Source organism: Plutella xylostella, chromosome 18 (genome assembly GCF_932276165.1).
Source record: "Plutella xylostella chromosome 18, ilPluXylo3.1, whole genome shotgun sequence".
Taxonomy (NCBI): Eukaryota; Metazoa; Arthropoda; class Insecta; order Lepidoptera; family Plutellidae; genus Plutella; species Plutella xylostella.
The window spans coordinates 6,779,633-6,801,926 of NC_063998.1; the positions used below are offsets into that span (position 1 = coordinate 6,779,633).

Genomic DNA, 22,294 nt, shown 5'->3' on the forward strand with positions numbered 1-22,294 from the left:
AAAGTAATGCATTTCCGTGTCGCATTATGCGTTTATGCATTAATTATAATTTCTTTCGATGCAGTATTATTTTCGACTTTATTATCTTCTTCAGTAAGTCAGTTGTCGTTCTTTAATGAGCCAATTGCGGAATTAATTCTACCGTCGTCGTTGTTAGCGTGACGACATGTCTCGTTGATTCAGCGTGAACAATGGGAAATGGGATTATGCAAGGTTGGACAAATAAAACGCAAGAAGGCATTTTTAGTGTCTTTTACTGATCAAACCCAATAACCACCATTTAATTATAAATCCCCAATGGTTAAAATAATCCGTCTTTTGTGATCAAAATCTCGATTCTTTCTTTGAATTCTGTAAACATTTCTATGCCTAGGAAAAGATTTATTTGATCAAATTCTTATTTTTCGTATCATTCGATCCGTCTACCGTGAAGTCGTCTGTTGATGCTCTGATGCTAGTCTCTGATTCCAACAGACATTGATGGATGCTCACCTTTTAACGTAAAACATCTTTGATAATGTGCAAGCGATTGCCACGTCTAGCTTTCAAGATTTAAAGAATGAATTACGTTTTTGTGCTTTGGAAAATATTTGAAGTCATTTCTAATTTGTACGTAAAAAACAGTTTCTCTTTTCAGATATTATCAACATCTTAGCAGGTTATTGGTCTTAGTAAAGTTTTGTTCCATTATTTCAGATTGGGATGAGCCTTTGCTGTGTTTAAATGAATAGAATTGATGGTACTGAAGGCATTTATTACACCAAGGAAATAAAAATACACGGAGAACGCATTTACTTAGTTAAATATCTTTCTTCAATACAATTTAATTAAAGGCCTCAGAATGGCTCGCCAGGTTGTCCAAAGTCCCGCATGGTCAGCTTAAACAAATTTAAAACCGTATTATGACCATTAATCCTTCGTATGTAATTTATTTGTGGGCCATTTACCGTGTACCCTCTTTGCAATTTTCTCTCCCAGGCCGGATGGCCATTGAAATCGCATCGGTAACTTTTTTCCACCTATTCCTTCGTGAAGAATTTAACATCGTAAAATAAAAGGGGGTTTTTACGTAGCCCTGGAGAGGGTGTCTAGAAAATGTGAGGGAAACGCGGTCTGTAGATTGATGGGAAATATAGTGGGGTTTATTTCTATGTATTTATACTCATCCCTAATACAATATTATCATCAGTACATTTCAATGTTCTTATAAACTCTCTTCTGTATAAACTGAAGTGTTCACTTCCAAAAGTGTGTATATCTAGTTGTCTATTCAAGTAGTCACTGTAGTGTCAGTAGTCTATGCGCAGGTTTTATCGCCGGGTGGCTGATGTATCGCGAGGCGGAACGTAAATCTGTTGCGGTGTGATAAATAATTTAAAAGTAATAAAACCGCTCCGTACTGTGCGATCTCGATTTATTAGTCGAGACGTTTAGTATGTTTAGTGAATGATGCTCGTTTTACTTATTACATGAATTCACTCGCGAACATTGAAAAAGTTCCACTAGTTACAAACGCCGACACCAAAGTAATTGCCTCAATTATTCAAAATATTTGATATGTTTTTATAATGTAGTTTTTCTTACTTGGCACAGATTTTGAGCAGCCTTGGAGTGTCTTTTTATTCGAATTAATTTAATAACTAAGTTATAAAATAAAACAAATGAAATACCTACTTACAAGCAAAAGTTTTTGATTTCGTAATTAAACTATTTATTTTGACTGTAGTTTATTGGTTTAATAGTATTTTGATTAAAAAGACACACAAAGATTGTTTACCTTTTGTGCCCAATAAGAATGTATAACTATACTGGTAACATTCTGATGCGCTGTTAAATTTACTTCAATATTGCAGACGGCGATGTACTTAATTATGCTATTAGTTATAGCCATTTCGTTTTAGCATTAATTTTGTACTTTTCTCACTGGAACTTTGTCATTGTTCGCGAGTGTATTATGTATGTGCAAGTATGCAAATGAAGTCGAATTTATAAACGGTGGTGGAAACAAGCCGGTTGATTGAGCCGGGCCTAAACTGCTCTTGTTGCTCGCATTGGAACCAGTTAACGCGTAATCGTTGTGTATGGAATACGAATTTGACGAGGCTATAGCGAAGTTGCAATGCTTATACCTACCCGTTATTCTAGTACCGGCATTGTTTTTAAGTTTGCGTTACAGTAGGCAAAATTTAACATTTCGCCAATAACCGGCAAGTAGACATTAATTATTTATTTATTTTAACTTATTTTTGTGTCAGTAAATAAATGTATTTCTTTCTTTCTTTAGGCACGCGTAACGCTGCAAATTACGTAGAGTGAGTGCAGTATAAGCAAATTGTGAACACTCGGAATACCTACAATACCGATACCGCCGCTAACTCAGTAGTAACTAGCAGCTTATTAAATGAATCGGTGTTTAGTTAGTTTGGCAAGGTACAAAATTATTAGCTACTATAAGAAGCTGAATGTAACTTCTCCAAAGATGTAGATTTGGGTATTGCATTGTATTTGGCAGACATCGCGCGTCGGTGTTTGACGCAGAAATTAAATTTTAATTATCATTTATCAGTTCGTAATTAATTCGTTATTCTTTGACTGGAGCAATCTCTTATGGAGTAATGAAAATGGTATAAAAATTGCCATAGGTATATAAAGATAAACACACAAAAAAAATAGTGTAAGTAATTCCAGATGGTAATCGTAGCGACGAGCTTTCGAAAATTTTTAAAGATCCTTTACATTCTATATACAGGGTGGGCAGTCGATTGCAATTTGTGTGTTCCGTAAATCCATGCGCTTTCTGTAATTAAACTGCATTGTAAATTGTATGCAGACTGGTCCTGCGTTTAAATAGCGGAATCGCATCTCTGATACAGTTGCTAAATATAGTACCAGTAAAGTTTGTTAAATAACAGGCAAAACTCGATTAACGCTGAGTTGCAGAAGGGAACTTTAATCTAATGTCGACCTTAAATGTATAGCTGATTTGCTTTGATAATAATGGACAGAAAGAAACAGACATAGATTTTTACGTCGACATTAGCTTAAAGTCTTTGGTAATTAGTTTAAGCATTCTTTATTTTCTAGTCAAATTTAATCAGAAGTTATATCTGTTCAGTTTTTTCTTAAGAATCCAGTCACCCACGCAAAAGCCCGGCGCATTTGCACCCTCTCGCATATATTCACGTTTTAATGTTCGCCTTCAGAAGCCCTCCAGCCATCATGTGGGAGCATTTTTCATTTTCTGTCACTCACACATTGCGCTGAGGTGGCGTCATCCTAGATGGCTGAACTTTTATCTGTAGGAGATTTATGTTTTATTTCTTAGCTTGTAAGGGTATACGGAATGTTGCAAAAGAGGTAGCAAGCTGAAAAGGGGGTAACTCTGCAAGTTATAGTCTACGCCTTTTTTGGAATTCTAAAAAAAATATAAGTCAGCAAATCTTTTTTTCAATCAAGTTAGTTTCTATAAAAAAGCATTTTTTGCAGTTTTTCCCATTTAGCTTTTTTTGCAACACTCTGTAGGTGTTAATAGATACAGTAGGTGTCACCAAAAGTGCACAGGGAGACCATTCACCAGCCACACACGCTTTTAAAGCTGCATAAAATTTTGAGCATTTAAAAAAAACATGAATACAGTGTGATGTTTCATATTTTGTATAGTAGGTATAGTTGCATTAACTGTTTTTCTGTGATTAACAAATTATGAATAAGATTATTATGATAAGAAAACCTAGACTTTATTGAATAAGTCTCAATTATTTCACTTGCTTGAAGAGAGCTTTGTACTGTTTATTTAAATAAAAGTTTCCTTAAATAAAATATACTTAAATAGGGTGGCATGGATTCCGTCAATCACGTCAAATAATTCAAAACTAACAAAATAGGGTAGCAAGCTATTTTTGTCACCATATTTTTACACATGTGTGTTTGTGTAACAAGTAGGTAAAAGCTCTATTAAGGCATATTTTGAGTAGTTGCTGATACAAACAAAATATTATTACGAATACATTTTAAAAGAAAGAGCTTTGAAAAAGCTTCTTGAGCAAATAAGTAGCCGAAAACAAATAAAATCTTACAATCCGATCAACAAAAGACACACATACATATTATCCCATAATTCCTAACAAAAAACGAGGGAAAAAGTAAGGAAACAAAATACACTCATTAATAGTAAAAAAAAGTCTAATAAAAAAGGACGTGTTTTAGGGCGTTGACAAACGAGCGAGCGTGAAGATAGACCAGCCGTGCTATCACATAACTCTGAAAGACATTGAACTTTGAAAGAAAGCGCTGTCCAATGGCTATTGCTTTGGTGGTATCACATAACATTGGTGAATGGTAGAGTGAACGACTGGCTTTGCCAAACTGAAAGCCATTTGACCGTAAATACACTTGTGCAATATTTGTTTTCAGACATACCGTTGCGTTTTGTTCTCAAATTACATAATAGTTTAGATAGAAAAAAATCAGTCTAGAATAAATTATATTCATTAAATCCTTAAGTAAAGATGATATCGAGCGATTATTTATCTTATAGATACTATAAGATAAATATTTATATTTTTTTTACGAAAATAATTTATTATTTTCAACATAATTATTTATAATGGTTAAACAAACCGCTTTACTAAATGTCAATTACACCCAACATAAACAACTAAGTTTTCGTCAATTTTCGTGTTTTCTTTTATCTGAAGTGTTTTCCACGTGTTTTCGTCTTTGTTTGAAATATATACGAGTAGGTATATTATACTGCCGGAGCCGGATTTTATGCAAGTAAGTAAAGTTTAGTTTGTACAACATATTTTCATTGTAGAATCATGCTACCTACTTTAATATCAAAATCACTTAAAATTACATTTACGAAATAACTTTCAATAGTGCACCTTTGCCTACCCCGTTAAGGAGCAGAGGCGTAGATGTGACTGTTTATGTTAAGAAGGGTTATAAATACCTAAGGTATTTAATTAATATTTTTAAAATATTTTAGTGCCTGTCCTTTGATTAGTGCCTGCCATAAAGATGGTTTAGGACGAGCAGCTAGCTTGGATGCTCGATATTATGTACAATTCATTAAGAGGTCCATTAAAAATAAGTAATATATTACTATTATTACTATTATTTACTGTTATATATAACATAATTTTTATTTTCAGCTGTCGGAAGGGGTTGGTTAGGCGGTACGCTGACTGCTCGGCTCGTGGAGCTGGAGGAGCATCGGCTGGCTGTGGAGACGCAACAACTCGCCGTGGAGGAGCCACGACTCGCGTTTGAGGAGGAACGCCAACTCGCCCCCTAAAATATACTCTGATTTATATTATACTTGTAATATTGCTATAATATACTGTGATTTTCATATAGGTCCATGGTAAATTATTATAATGACTGTTTAGATAATAAATGCAACAAATTAATACATACTTAACTGTGATTTTTATGTAGATCTAAGGTAAATGATTAAAATTGCCATGTTTAGGTAATAAATGCAACAAATGAATACATAATATTAAAGGTTTTTTTTTTATGCGAGAGGCCTATATAGTTAGGTGATACTAGGCCACAATTTTTTCTGGTAAGTACATTCCATTCCCATAAAAGGCAACAGCAGCAAGAATCTAAAAAAAAACAAAAAAATATTAAGATATGTTAAACAGATTTAATATGTTCCAGTGTTCTAAAATATTGTTAGTGAATCGGTGACTTTTAACAGTATACAGTTGGGCAAGGGTTGAAAGGAATAGCCAGAAAAGACGAAATTAGTCTGTTTCGCGCCGATAAAATATAAATAACAATAATAAAAAATAAACACTCACGCCTTGTACTAATGTACTCCCTTGCGGGGTAGGCAGTAATATCATTCTATGAATACGGGGGTAAAAACTTGCCTAACATATACGCACCTTTAAATCAGCTGTTTATTCGCACAACCTGCTAAATTGTAGTCGGGTGAGCCTAATTTTTTTTTGCCTAAGTGGCTCACTGCGTGTCCTTAAAATTTTCGGTTTATTGCCAATTACCTCTTCAGCCTTTCGTTTTCCACCAATGCTATCAACAATATATATGTGCCATCACAACACAGACACAATCCAAACACTTAGTACCTAAATATTGAAAATTATTGTTGAAAAACTTTGAAAGAAGTTGGTCAAGAGCAACTTCCTTCAATGGCAGAAATCGAAGGAAATAATTCTTTCAAATCCATGGATATCAAGGACAGAATTGTTACGTGATACGAATAACTGTCAAAAACCGAAATTAGTTCATTCTTTTCAATGCTGGCTTTCCGTATTCTGGCTTTGCATTGACCATCATGTTACGTGATACGAAATTGACAGTTGAAAGCAAGGATTGCCTTCAAGTCAAAGACAGTGAAGTTATGTGATAGCCATGCAGGTACCTAATGAGACGTATCACTTCACTGAAAAACAAAATGATAACAGGAAAAGTTTTATTAAAAGCAATATTTTTAAATTCAATTAATCTGCCGACAACGATGATGAACTTTATTGATTAAATATTTTGTCGTGCAAAATATATTTTATACTTTATTAAATAATGGTAAAAAGTTATAAACCCAAGACAGTAAGTATTATTTATGAATTAAATATGTATGTAGTAATATAAGTATTTATTAAGTTTTGGATAAAGTTGTCCGTGGTCTAGTCTAGTTAATGGTATACCGGTTAATAGTAAATAAACTATTTTTTACTAAAACCCCCATGCTTCACCATAATAAACCATTCACAGACAAAAACAGAATAGCAATACACTACTACAAACACAGCTGACATAAAATAGTACAGGACCCGATGCGGCAGGGGAAGCCTATAATCCGCACCTCAAACCGTAATATAGCGAGATTTGGCCGGCCTAAAATATACCTCTGCAAACGCAATGTTCGTTGATACAAATTTGCAATATGTCAAAGATGTAGGAATAAAGCAAGATGCAAGTCTCAAAATTGGAAATACCATGGAAGTAATAAGTTCTTACGTACGTAAGTACGTACGTACGGAAATACATATATTCAATTATTCATATTTAGGTTACTGTTAGTAGTTACAACACCTTTCTATTGTTATACTAGTTTGAAATCAATGCAACCTAACTCTTAAAACGCTAAAAAAAACACCGTACATGTAGGTATTCCATAATCTCTGCTTTTTTCACAACTTCATAATAAAGAGTAGGCTGATACAAGTTAACGAGTGGGTGTTTGGTCTGCCAACGGAACATTCACTAGTAAAACCCTCACTCAAATAATGACTCCATCACATTTTATAATTTCCGTGGCCTCTGCGTATCTCCATGGGACTTAACACCTTGTTCGTTGTATTTGTCTGCCTTCACCTCCGCGATACGTCCAAATCGGCACGTTTCGGGTTTTACTCTGATGAGCAAATCCGACTGCCATTTTGGTTTTGGTTATACGTGTGCTATTATACGTTTTCAGTATTTTACAGGTGCATTGAAGGTTCTTTCCCTTTGTCTCCAATTGTTTTTTAGGATTGTCTAGACTACGAGTATTTCACTCATTTATTCTGAGGTACTATTTTATAAGTATTCATTATTATTATTATTATTAAATTCTTTATTGCACATAAATTAATTTGTACATAGGCGAACTTAATGCTAAAAGCATTCTCTACCAGTTAACCTTGGTTACAATTCATTCAGTGGATTCTTAGGGAAAAATCCCTTGTAATGGAGAGAGATTTAACATAACAGGCGTATTCATAAGAGCAATTTTAGCGTTGTCGTTTGTTGTTGCGTGGACACCAGTGGACCTTTTCAATATAATTATGTAGATTGTAGGTAACATAGGTCAACCAACTCCTGACTATCTGTTGTTTTATAATATTAATAATGATTCTTAAATAACTTTTAAACTCAAAACATATCCAATTTCTTTAACAATGTATATAGCTGCTGGGAACGTTTGCCAAAAACGATTGCAGTTGCGGCCGTAAATGCCAATAAATATTTTACTAGGCGTCGCGTCACAAACATACGAGTGTAGCCTATCATAAACACTCATCTCGCAAAAGCTTTCATCCCTCTTATGCAAATTGGGCTACGGTTAGGTGCAAGCGAGAATATAGCTGTGAGTTCACTGGGGTATATTCATAGGCCATATATCCAACTCTTTGTGGCTTGAAGTAGCTCTGTCTAGCAGAGATACATTAGAATCATTACCATAAAGAGTCTGAGAAAATAGAATTTACTACGAAAACAATTTTAAAATTACTTATAACTATAAGACAGAGTAGGTACCTATTAAAAACATAAACTACAAAAAAGAATTAAAAATTTGCGGATTTGTGTCATGAAGCGTGTGGGGTTTTGTCTTCGGTATGATTATAACGCTTTAGCCAGACCAAAGTGTTGTCGCTGGTATGTTCATGCTTAATTTTAGGGGAATTTATAGGATACATAACTCATACAATACATACAACCAGTATAGGCCGCCTACCCTTTTTGCAAAGTGACACTCATTTCAGCAACCAGGAAATTACCTTAAAACCTTTAAAGGCTTTAGGGCAATTTGTTAAAATATTCTACGAAGGGACGGCCCGCGTCGCTATGCATAGAGGCATTAATAATAGGGGTTTGTAGATTAAACTGTCCTTGAAGTTCCTACGGCGGCGTTTTGACATGAAATAATTTAAGTTTTATGAAAGTTGCAATAGGATTATAAACACCGTTACTACGCAGAAGAGAAGCAACAAATTGCAAAAAGTTTCAAATATTTTTGCTGTAAAATAAATTATTTGGTTTATTACTTGTATGATGTAAATAATATGAAACTTTTCTACTCTTTTCTTTTCTTTCTTAATATTTATGTTCTTTTTTAAATTATGTCATGCATGTAACGTGCAACCAAGTACTTTTAGTTGGATTGAAAACGAGACTTGACATCACATCTTTCGCTCATCCAAAAGCACCTTTACTTTCCATCTGCCGTCAAAGTTCCCAATTCCGTCGCCTATCCCGATGGCCTTTTCATCAATTGGTTGCCTAGCAACGTGATTCCTCTCATTCTCTCATTCCTCTGGACTATGCATCGGCCACTTTACGCCACTTTGCACGCAAATTGGTGCGTCCGATTGCTCCGAGGGTTCGCGCCAGCCTCTTTAAGGGGTGTGAAACAAATAAAACGAAATGACAGTGTGGGTGACGGCGGACGCCATGGTAATGAGCGTCTTGGGGTCAACAGAAGGAGTTACGCCAAGTTTATTATATATGTTTTAAACTAGAATTTGGTCAATCCCAAAGCATCTTGACACCGAAAAACGAACATAATAGGAGTAAGGATAGCGATAAGAATACATACTTAATGCATTATACAAATTACTATGATGCTATGATAGCTATATTTTTTAAAACATCTAAAAATTTCAGCGATTCATGTAGGTTGAGTATATTTTTCGGGATAGGTCAAGGAATATAATAACTGTCTAACTATCTAATACAACAGAGATAAGCAAAGCTAACTCTCAATTTACAATTAAAGTTTGCATGACAAAAATATATTTTTATCTACTCTGGACAGACAGACAAATAGACCATGTCCGAGGGACGCTGCAGCACAAAGAAACTAATCTCCTCAGCGAGAGATGACACACGAACAACCAAGTGTATCTGTTTTATATATATGTATATCATATTTACATATTTATTGCCTGTACAGTGCAGGGAGACACCGTATCAAAAGGATTACTTTAGCTTGAGAAAAAAATACGTACGTACTGTCGTGCAATCGGTAAGTTTAGTGCAATGAGATGATACCTAAGGGTTAGCGTAGCCAGTGCTTCGAAACTCAAGCTAAGTTAGTGTAGGGGCACCCCAGTTTTGTTTTAAAATTGTATTTTCCTAATTTATCCCCTTCGACCATTTACAACCCTTACGAATATAATTTCTATAATATACTTATTATTTCTAAAACATAAAATACCTATTGAGTCTAAAATAAGCTTTTGTCGGAAGGTTTCCACTCTTCTTCCACCTTCTCTTTATCAGATAATGTAGGTAGTATGATTCGGTTTACTGATTTATAAATTCTAGCATGTATAATTTTAGATGAAAAAGGCTATGGTTTTCATTTGCTGTAGTGTAAATATTTTGACACCGCCCAAATTCATCTAATCCTCAAATATGAACATTGACCGCACTGCGGTGGTTTAATTTAGAACTAAACTAAACAAGCGTTTTAGATTCGACTAATATTACGCTGCGTATTTCGGATGCATGCAGGATGCACCTACATTACCCGGTCAGTACCGGGTATGAGTGAATGTTTTCCCTCAAATATGTTTAAATAACGTTTAAAGGATTTCAAGCATAGAAATGAAAAGTTCCGGTGACATAATAATATGGAAGTTGGCATTGGCAGGTGGAAGCTGAAACATTTTATTCAATTTAATAAAAACTTATTCTTTTCAGTTATTATTGTGAACTAAGGACTAAAAAACCCGAGTAAATTCCATACATTTAAGCATTTTATATTTTCTGGCTTTCCTAAAGTTATTGTTTATTTGTTTCAGAGAACAATATGTCTAACATTTGTCACCGCTACATCAGACGACACTGTGAAGAGAAGAATGGAGGATCCTACATGAAGGTAAATTCTTCTTCTTCTTAACATGTCACAAAACAAAACTAGAGCTTGTTTAGGGCTTGTTACCGTGAAAAAAATTGCCAGTTAGATTAGCTGCTAGTAATAAGTATATTATACCTATACGTAGCTCGAAGACATCTCATTATCTCAGCAAGAAAAAAAGGTGTTATTAATTTTTAAGTGTAAAAATAACACCGCAAAGTACATTTGTACCGTTGAGGGAGGAAATTGAGCCATTACTCATAGAAGAAAGCGATGATATATTGTTACGGCCTGCAACCACGCATGTGTATACAAGGTACCTATAGGCCCCCAATCAACAAGCAGTGAGCAAATAATAATCTTAAAAAGTTTTTTTTATTATAATTCTTGGCACAATAAATCTTATTCCATCCCTAAACGTTAGAGTACCAAATTATTAGTTACTGCTCTCGTAGAAGTTATACTTAAATTACTAAAATAAATAAAACGACTGCATTGTTATAAATATGAATTCTCATTTCCAATTAGAAGTAGCCTAACCATACCGTTCAAGAGATGCAACCTACATGACATTTTAATTTTCACAAGAATCCCCAATAGGTAGATGTTCCTGACGTTTCCATTTCCCGTCTCCCTCGGACATTGTGGACAACCTACTGGCACGCCCGTGGGGATACGGTGACCACACGTCACTCCCTCTACAGGACATGTTTAGAATTTATACCAGATTTAGGCTGGATGATATTCCTAGAATTGATAAAGCTCAATGTCACTAGACATCCATGAAATAATTTAATAGATATCGCAAATTTAATCATAATTTGTACCTAGCACTGTAGACAGCATAGAACAACGCGAACTAGGGTGTGCAGACAGTAACGGTTGCAAGAATATTTTAAGCGCCAGATAAATTTGAATAGCAACATGCTGTAGCGTTGCAACTTTATTACAACAGGCGCTCGAAAGTATTAGTAAACGGACGCTGACGCTTATTTGGAGAAGCGTACATTTTGTCTCAGCTGTGCGGTAAAGGAACATGAATTACAACAGGGCGACATCGTAAGCTGCAAAGTCATAAATCCAATAATATTAAAGACTGCGAGTACCAAGGGAGAACTTCACAAAAGGCTCATTAAAACTTCGAGAAACAATCATGGAAATTGCCCATTAGCGAGGGCTGGGTCCACAAACAAACTTTAATAATGTTCTACATAAACAATCCTCAAGAATTTTGTCGGAAAATCATTAAGTACCTTTGGAAATTTTGCCCTATTATCCTTTTATAAATATGCGAATTTCCTTACGGGATTAAAGTACCGACCCAAAAATTATTATTTGATTCTATTTATACATATTAATGTACTATTTCTACTGGTACGTAAATTGCACCTATAGACTTGATAAACTGAATATGTAGTATCATCGGATACAAAGCAGCTTTGAATTTAGAAACCTGCATAACCCTTCGATGTTTATCAAGCGGCGGCGGCGCCTGACAATTTCCGAAACCGCAGCGAAGCGGCGTCGATGCCTCAATACAATGAATACACACCAAATATACCTACAATAATTTATCCACATGTTCCGTTTTCCGTTCACAGATCACCAACATTGAGCAATAAGTACCTACATGATATAAAATTTTCCAGGATTAAGTTAAGCTGATTGAATTACTTGATTCTCGAGATCTTATTCTAATCTTTGCACAAAAAATTAGGTAGTTTAATCAACTCTTGAAATATTTTTCTGCAATTTCATAAAAAAGGTCCCTTATTGAAAACCTTTTCAATACTTAACTAGGTACTTTCGATAAGTAAAACTTACTCCTGCTTAAACTTTTTGGGTTAGGTAACACACAAAATAAAAAAAATCGTCTTAAATACGACATTAAGGGCCACTTGCACCAACATATTAAATCTAGATTGAAATTGTTGGTGCAAGTGGCCCAAAGAGTTTTACATGTTACACGATTCAGATTTAGATTATGTATCAATGTATTTATCAATAAAAAAAACTGAATGCGCATTTTTGTCCTATCGGCTGGTTCCTAAGTGTTACTTGTCAGTTATAAATAAATATAAATAAATAAATAAGCAGCATTATCATTAAATACGAACAGAAAAAGTTTTCTTCTTTTTGTATCCAGTAGCTGAGGTTTTTTACGTGAAAGTTTGAGAATCACCGTCAGCAGGACATCAATACAAAACTTTCTTCATTTGCAGAGTTCGTAAACAATGCAGCCAGCATATTAGTTGTTTGGAAAATTCTCTGCTATACCCTCCCGTTCTATTCCCCACAGTCCGGCAGACACCATGTTTGCGTATAAATTATTGTACCTATCCAATGAGTAAAGCTACACTCATAGGCAATGAAAAGGTTCCACTGACAAAAACCACAAGTTACTCCTAAACGGAAAAGGATGGCTTAATGACGCCTTCTGCAACATTGAAGTATATTTAACAGAGGATCAGGATATTACCAAGCAAAAATGGTAATATTTTATTTAAAAAATTCAATAAAAAATTCAAAAATGGTTGAAAAAATTGCGGTCGTTTGGTGTTGATATTTTGTGAGTTGAACTTTTTTATTGCCCGTGAGTGTATATTTTTTTAAAGATTTAGTGCTTATTTTAAACATATGCCCATGGTTTATAAGTAGGTTAGTACTAATCATAACTTAAAAATTGTAATATGCTACATTATTTTGTTTTACAGAGGTAAGTTTGTACCTACCCACACCCACACTACCAGCAGATTCAATTTATATTCATAAATAAGTTACTTACTTATAAAATAAACGTTCTCATAATAGTATTTTACATACTCAAACTTTCAACGAAACTTTGTGAATTACCTATTTACAATATTATTCCATGTCTGACCTATTTTATTCTTAATAAAATTTCGCACATTTCTTTTGTGATATTGTTTGGAATTACGTGACTTATTTGGTCTTCACAATATTTTAAATATCTAATAAAAGTTTGTATTTACATATTAATTCATTGTATGACAATAATAATAATATATATAATCGTGCCTTTTGCGTCTAGAACAGGTGAAATGTTTTCTATAAATATAAGTTAGGTAGCTCTAACCACAGATTACTAAGTTACTTAGAGTTTCCATATATGTACGCAGGGTGTTAAAAAATGACGCCGCGACGTAGTCAAATTCGCGAAAATAAATTATAACGTGACTTTTTATTATGGAAAAACAACAACAGCTGTTCAGATTGACCCCATGATTACCTTTCGGCTTACCGCTTTTGCAACACTCTGTATAATTTAAGTATTTTAGTATTTTTTACGTGTAAAGCATGCTATAGTTATGTTGTACCTATTGTGCCACCATCAGCAATGCGTCGAATTATTCATAAAAAGCGACGGAGCGGGGCGCGGGTGCTAAACCCGACACTCGAGGGACGGGGTTTTATGTCCGCATTTGCATCGGACAAGAATATGCTAGAATAGAAGATAAAATATTACTTATATCATGTGAAATGCATAATAGTTGGTGACATAATTATTATGTGCTAATGCGTGCTGGCATTAGCTTGATTTTTATAATAACAAATAAATAAATATTTATACTTAAACATTTAATTTAAATCCAAAAAATATTAAGACAGTAAATAAATAATTTTGATTAAATATTTCATTTTTTTATTAGCATAATTATAGAACCATTGTTACGATTTACTGGTATACATGGTGACTTTTTGCCTTCTTTCTTACAATTTATAGAGTCGATTCATCAATTCTGTTTTTTTATTTTATTTCATGCTATTTTTTTTGATACACTGCAACCGGTGAAATATCATCTCATGACATTAAACTCTCAAAAGAAATAAAAGTAATATTTTTGTTGACATTTGCAAATATTGTGGAACAATTAGATATGTCATTGCCATGTTTCTTTTATTACATAGTAGGTACTTAAATATTTTAGAAGTTTGAGAGTTCGCCCACGGACTTTGCTTCACCCTGTAAAGATTTCCCTTGGAATTTCCTTTGAAATGATCTTTTATGACATAACTTTTTTTTGTCGTTCGATTTAGATTATAGGCTATTACTTATTTAAAAAAAACATGCGTAGGTATTTACAAATTATAATATTAATTTAATGAATTAATAAAAAGGAAGACTTTTTGCTAAAAGCACTTGCTACCAGTCAACCTATACACAAACCCAAGGATATAATCGTGATTTATGTGTGCAATGAAGTATAAAATACTTACCTAAATATCTTTAAGCACTCTTTCTGTCTATTTGATACTCTCTCACTGTTTAGATGCTTTTTAGTTATTTTTAGAAAGTACGAGCTTTATAGCACCTAAATAGGTTATTTTTTGCCTACCCAATTAGTAATTATAATACTGATAGGTATCAAATTATATACTTAAAATAGAAAACTGGCCGTTTTTTCTTCAAAAAGTTTATTTCTTTTAATTGAGAATTCCCTGCCCTTTGGGAGTTGTGAGCTGTCAGCACGGGCAACTTTTTACGAGCCCTAAAATTAAAAGTCGCGCGATAATTTATCTCAATTTGGAAGAGAGGAGTAAAAAATTAAGATGCTTCTGTACTTACTAAAGAGAAGATAAAGTATAATTGATTAGCAAGTGTATTTATTTACTATATTTTTCGTAAACAAACACTAAACCACTATCCTTTTCATTTTACATACAATTTACAAATATTACATTAAGTACCTACCTACTGTGTAAAATCAATAATCATCAACCAGTTTATGTTTGTAAATTGCACTTACTGACCTGGTTTTTTGACCCCAGAAAGATTGTTGTAGGTAAACAAAAACCAGTAATTTAAGCTTTTTGCCCACTGTAATAAAGTTTATAATGGTATCGTATGGCAGCTTTTGCCTGTATGTTTTTAATTCGGTTGCTAAGTGACGGAACAGAAGTGAGTTTGTTTGTATGAATACTTCCTACTTGGGTGAATGCACTTTTTACCCGACTGCCGAAGGAGGAGGGTAATGTTTTTCGATTGTATGTTTGTATGTATGTCTGTTTCTTTGTTCCCTCCTGTAGCCTAAACGGCTTGATTGATTTTGATGTATGAGGTATCGTTAGAAGCGTATGGATTGCGCGATGGTTCTAGGCTATGTGACGTTACATTAAAATGTACATAGCGCCCTCTAGAGGACATAAAGTGATGATCAAAAAAATAATATTTTTTTAACTATGCCGTGTGGGTATCAAATGAAAGGGCTTGATTAGCACATTACAAAAATATGCATATTGTAGGTAAGTATTTAAATTACAACACAAAAATTATTGAAAAAAAAATGTTCTTAAACTATTATATTTGGTTTACGCAAATATGACCACATATCCGAATATCGCAATAAACTCAAGTGGCTCCCAATTCGCCTTCGCCGGAATGTTCATATTCTCTCTTTACTCTACTCTGTGCTGTTCAATCCCTCAACTCCAACGTACCTCAAAGAGCGTTTCATTTTTAAAAACCATCCCGACAACAGACCAATGAGATCCTCACAAATGCGTTTATTAGATTTCCCATCGCATACTACTGAGTTTTACAGTAACTCATTTACTGTGACAGCTATAAGACTGTAGAATGCATTACCTGTAAATATCCGTTTTGCGAAGACAGCTATATATAGGTTTCAAAAAACTTACCTTTACCTTACTTATCTTTCCTCCATCTTGCAATAGTACCTACCTATATTATATAAATCTATATAACTTTGATTACATTATGTATGTATGTATTTAAGTATTTATTATTAAACATGAATGTTTACTACATTTTGTACACCTTCCTCATTTATTCTTTAAGTCTCTCCTCCACCCAAAGGTTGCCTGGAAGAGATCGCTTTTAGCGATAAGGCCGCCTATTGCGAGGTGTGTGAAGTTAGCAGCCTAAAGTTAGCAGCCTTTGAATACCCGACCAAATTAAGATGGTCACTTCAGTCATTGCATACTTTATCAATTAAAACACGTAAAAAGCCCCAAAAACATTGGAATAATAATGCTAGGTATTTATATAAACATTAAATATGTTCTAAAATAAATAAATTCAAAAAAATACGACGTTTACTTACTGACGCTCTTGTTGGTTAATGGATATTTTGTATGGGGGCACCAAGATGCTATAGACCTGCCCGCATCTCACCTGGTTTATTATGTGTGGTGCGTCATTAGAAAATACTGACAGAAGTTTCATCAACATTGAAACGGTATAGCAGGTGTCCAGGAGCCACTTTCTGACAGATTTTGGGTGAAAAATTGACAATATTTCACGAATATTCAAGTTTGCAGGTGGAACCTGAAGAGATTCAGCTGCAAATGATAGTTCATATGAAAGGTATTATTAATACCTAGAAACAGTTTTCAGCAATTTCAGATTAAATGACTTTTGGTGAATATTCAAGGTAAAAACCGAAAAATAAAACTTAGCAGCCCAAGATTAACATTTTGTATGGGGGCACCAAGATGCTATAAACCTGCCCGCATCTCACCTGGTTTATTATGTGTGTTGTGTCATTAGAAAACACTGACAGAAGTTTCATCAACATTGAAACGGGATAGCAGGTGTCCAGGAGCCACTTTCTGACGGATTTTGGGTGAAAAATTGACAATATTTCACGAATATTCAAGTTTGCAGGTGGAACCTGAAGAGATTCAGCTGCAAATGATAGTTAATATGAAAGGTATTATTAATACCTAGTAACGGTTTTCAGCATTTTCAGATTAAATGACGGATAGCAGGTGTATAATAAAAATATTGTAAATTTTTCACCCAAAATCCGTCAGAAAGTGGCTCCTGGACACCTGCTATCCCGTTTCAATGTTGATGAAACTTCTGTCAGTGTTTTCTAATGACACAACACACATAATAAACCAGGTGAGATGCGGGCAGGTCTATAGCATCTTGGTGCCGCCATACAAAATGTTAATCTTGGGCTGCTAAGTTTTATTTTTTGATTTTCACCTTGAAGAGTCACCAAAAGTCATTTAATCTGAAATTGGTGAAAACCGTTTCTAGGTTTTAATAATACCTTTCATATGAACTATCATTTGCAGCTGAATCTCTTGAGGTTCCACCTGCAAACTTGAATATTCGTTAAATATTGTAAATTTTTCACCCAAAATCCGTCAGAAAGTGGTTCCTGGACACCTGCTATCCCGTTTCAATGTTGATGAAACTTCTGTCAGTGTTTTCTAATGACACAACACACATAATAAACCAAGTGAGATGCGGGCAGGTCTATAGCATCTTGGTGCCCCCATACAAAATGTTAATCTTGGGCTGCTAAGTTTTATTTTTTAGTTTTCACCTTGAATATTCACCAAAAGTCATTTAATCTGAAATTGCTGAAAGTCGTTTCTAGGTATTAATAATACCTTTCATATAAACTATCATTTGCAGCTGAATCTCTTCAGGTTCCACCTGCAAATTTGAATATTCGTGAAATATTGTCAATTTTTCACCCAAAATCTGTCAGAAAGTGGCTCCTGGACACCTTCTATACCGTTTCAATGTTGATGAAACTTCTGTCAGTATTTTCTAATGACACAACACACATAATAAACCGGATGAGATGCGGGCAGGTCTATAGCATCTTGGTGCCGCCATACAAAATGTTAATCTTGAGCTGCTAAGTTTTATTTTTTGATTTTCACCTTGTAGAGTCACCAAAAGTCATTTAATCTGAAATTGCTGAAAACTATTTCTAGGTATTAATAATACCTTTCATATGAACTATCATTAGCAGCTGTACCTGTTCAGGCTCCACCTGCAAACTTGAATATTCGTGAAATATTGTAAATTTTTCACCCAAAATCCGTCAGAAAGTGGCTCCTGGACACCTGCTATCCCGTTTCAATGTTGATGAAACTTCTGTCAGTGTTTTCTAATGACACAACACATATAATAAACCAGGTGAGATGCGGGCAGGTCTATAGCATCTTGGTGCCGCCATACAAAATGTTAATCTTGGGCTGCTAAGTTTTATTTTTTGATTTTCACCTTGTAGAGTCACCAAAAGTCATTTAATCTGAAATTGCTGAAAACCGTTTCTAGGTATTAATAATACCTTTCATATGAACTATCATTTGCAGCTGAATCTCTTCAGGTTCCACCTGCAAACTTGAATATTCGTGAAATATTGTCAATTTTTCACCCAAAATCTGTCAGAAAGTGGCTCCTGGACACCTGCTATACCGTTTCAATGTTGATGAAACTTCTTTCAGTATTTTCTAATGACTCAACACACATAATAAACCAGGTGAGATGCGGGCAGGTCTATAGCATCTTGGTGCCGCCATACAAAATGTTAATCTTGGGCTGCTAAGTTTTATTTTATGATTTTCACCTTGTAGAGTCACCAAAAGTCATTTAATCTGAAATTGCTGAAAACTGTTTCTAGGTATTAATAATACCTTTCATATGAACTATCATTTGCAGCTGTACCTGTTCAGGCTCCACCTGCAAACTTGAATATTCGTGAAAAATTGTAAATTTTTCACCCAAAATCCGTCAGAAAGTGGCTCCTGGACACCTGCTATCCCGTTTCAATGTTGATGAAACTTCTGTCAGTATTTTCTAATGACACAACACACATAATAAATCAGGTGAGATGCGGGCAGGTCTATAGCATCTTGGTGCCCCCATACAAAATGTTAATCTTGGGCTGCTAAGTTTTATTTTTCGGTTTTTACCTTGAATATTCACCAAAAGTCATTTAATCTGAAATTGCTGAAAACCGTTTCTAGGTATTAATAATACCTTTCATATGAACTATCATTTGCAGCTGTACCTGTTCAGGCTCCACCTGCAAACTGGAATATTCGTGAAATATTGTCAATTTTTCACCCAAAATCCGTCAGAAAGTGGCTCCTGGACACCTGCTATCCCGTTTCAATGTTGATGAAACTTCTGTCAGTATTTTCTAATGACACACCACATATAATAAACCAGGTGAGATGCGGGCAGGTCTATAGCATCTTGGTGCCGCCATACAAAATGTTAATCTTGGGCTGCTAAGTTTTATTTTTTGATTTTCACCTTGTAGAGTCACCAAAAGTCATTTAATCTGAAATTGCTGAAAACCGTTTCTAGGTATTAATAATACCTTTCATATGAACTATCATTTGCAGCTGAATCTCTTCAGGTTCCACCTGCAAACTTGAATATTCGTTAAATATTGTAAATTTTTCACCCAAAATCCGTCAGAAAGTGGTTCCTGGACACCTGCTATCCCGTTTTAATGTTGATGAAACTTCTGTCAGTGTTTTCTAATGACACAACACACATAATAAACCAAGTGAGATGCGGGCAGGTCTATAGCATCTTGGTGCCCCCATACAAAATGTTAATCTTGGGCTGCTAAGTTTTATTTTTTAGTTTTCACCTTGAATATTCACCAAAAGTCATTTAATCTGAAATTGCTGAAAACTATTTCTAGGTATTAATAATACCTTTCATATGAACTATCATTAGCAGCTGTACCTGTTCAGGCTCCACCTGCAAACTTGAATATTCAAGAAATATTGTAAATTTTTCACCCAAAATCCGTCAGAAAGTGGCTCCTGGACACCTGCTATCCCGTTTCAATGTTGATGAAACTTCTGTCAGTGTTTTCTAATGACACAACACATATAATAAACTAGGTGAGATGCGGGCAGGTCTATAGCATCTTGGTGCCCCCATACAAAATGTTAATCTTGGGCTGCTAAGTTTTATTTTTTGATTTTCACCTTGTAGAGTCACCAAAAGTCATTTAATCTGAAATTGCTGAAAACTATTTCTAGGTATTAATAATACCTTTCATATGAACTATCATTAGCAGCTGTACCTGTTCAGGCTCCACCTGCAAACTTGAATATTCGTGAAATATTGTAAATTTTTCACCCAAAATCCGTCAGAAAGTGGCTCCTGGACACCTGCTATCCCGTTTCAATGTTGATGAAACTTCTGTCAGTGTTTTCTAATGACACAACACATATAATAAACCAGGTGAGATGCGGGCAGGTCTATAGCATCTTGGTGCCGCCATACAAAATGTTAATCTTGGGCTGCTAAGTTTTATTTTTTGATTTTCACCTTGTAGAGTCACCAAAAGTCATTTAATCTGAAATTGCTGAAAACCGTTTCTAGGTATTAATAATACCTTTCATATGAACTATCATTTGCAGCTGAATCTCTTCAGGTTCCACCTGCAAACTTGAATATTCGTGAAATATTGTCAATTTTTCACCCAAAATCTGTCAGAAAGTGGCTCCTGGACACCTGCTATACCGTTTCAATGTTGATGAAACTTCTTTCAGTATTTTCTAATGACTCAACACACATAATAAACCAGGTGAGATGCGGGCAGGTCTATAGCATCTTGGTGCCGCCATACAAAATGTTAATCTTGGGCTGCTAAGTTTTATTTTATGATTTTCACCTTGTAGAGTCACCAAAAGTCATTTAATCTGAAATTGCTGAGAACTGTTTCTAGGTATTAATAATACCTTTCATATGAACTATCATTTGCAGCTGTACCTGTTCAGGCTCCACCTGCAAACTTGAATATTCGTGAAAAATTGTAAATTTTTCACCCAAAATCCGTCAGAAAGTGGCTCCTGGACACCTGCTATCCCGTTTCAATGTTGATGAAACTTCTGTCAGTATTTTCTAATGACACAACACACATAATAAACCAGGTGAGATGCGGGCAGGTCTATAGCATCTTGGTGCCCCCATACAAAATGTTAATCTTGGGCTGCTAAGTTTTATTTTTCGGTTTTTACCTTGAATATTCACCAAAAGTCATTTAATCTGAAATTGCTGAAAACCGTTTCTAGGTATTAATAATACCTTTCATATGAACTATCATTTGCAGTTGTACCTGTTCAGGCTCCACCTGCAAACTGGAATATTCGTGAAATATTGTCAATTTTTCACCCAAAATCCGTCAGAAAGTGGCTCCTGGACACCTGCTATCCCGTTTCAATGTTGATGAAACTTCTGTCAGTATTTTCTAATGACACACCACATATAATAAACCAGGTGAGATGCGGGCAGGTCTATAGCATCTTGGTGCCGCCATACAAAATGTTAATCTTGGGCTGCTAAGTTTTATTTTTTGATTTTCACCTTGTAGAGTGAAGTAGAGTCACCAAAAGTCATTTAATCTGAAATTGCTGAAAACCGTTTCTAGGTATTAATAATACCTTTCATATGAACTATCATTTGCAGCTGAATCTCTTCAGGTTCCACCTGCAAACTTGAATATTCGTTAAATATTGTAAATTTTTCACCCAAAATCCGTCAGAAAGTGGTTCCTGGACACCTGCTATCCCGTTTCAATGTTGATGAAACTTCTGTCAGTGTTTTTTAATGACACAACACACATAATAAACCAAGTGAGATGCGGGCAGGTCTATAGCATCTTGGTGCCCCCATACAAAATGTTAATCTTGGGCTGCTAAGTTTTATTTTTTAGTTTTCACCTTGAATATTCACCAAAAGTCATTTAATCTGAAATTGCTGAAAATTGTTTCTAGGTATTAATAATACCTTTCATATAAACTATCATTTGCAGCTGAATCTCTTCAGGTTCCACCTGCAAATTTGAATATTCGTGAAATATTGTCAATTTTTCACCCAAAATCTGTCAGAAAGTGGCTCCTGGACACCTTCTATACCGTTTCAATGTTGAT

The 22,294-nt window shown here is 34.7% G+C and overlaps 1 protein-coding gene across 1 annotated transcript in view; it reads left to right on the plus strand.

Moving 5' to 3' along the window:
- LOC105386506 (protein sprint) overlaps positions 1–22,294 on the plus strand; it is a 201,697-nt gene that overhangs the window by 12,014 nt on the left and 167,389 nt on the right. The window contains exon 2 of the mRNA XM_038113896.2: positions 10,545–10,621. Within this exon, the coding sequence (XP_037969824.2) occupies positions 10,553–10,621 (69 nt within the window). The 5' untranslated portion in view covers positions 10,545–10,552. The remainder of the gene's footprint in view (positions 1–10,544; positions 10,622–22,294) is intronic.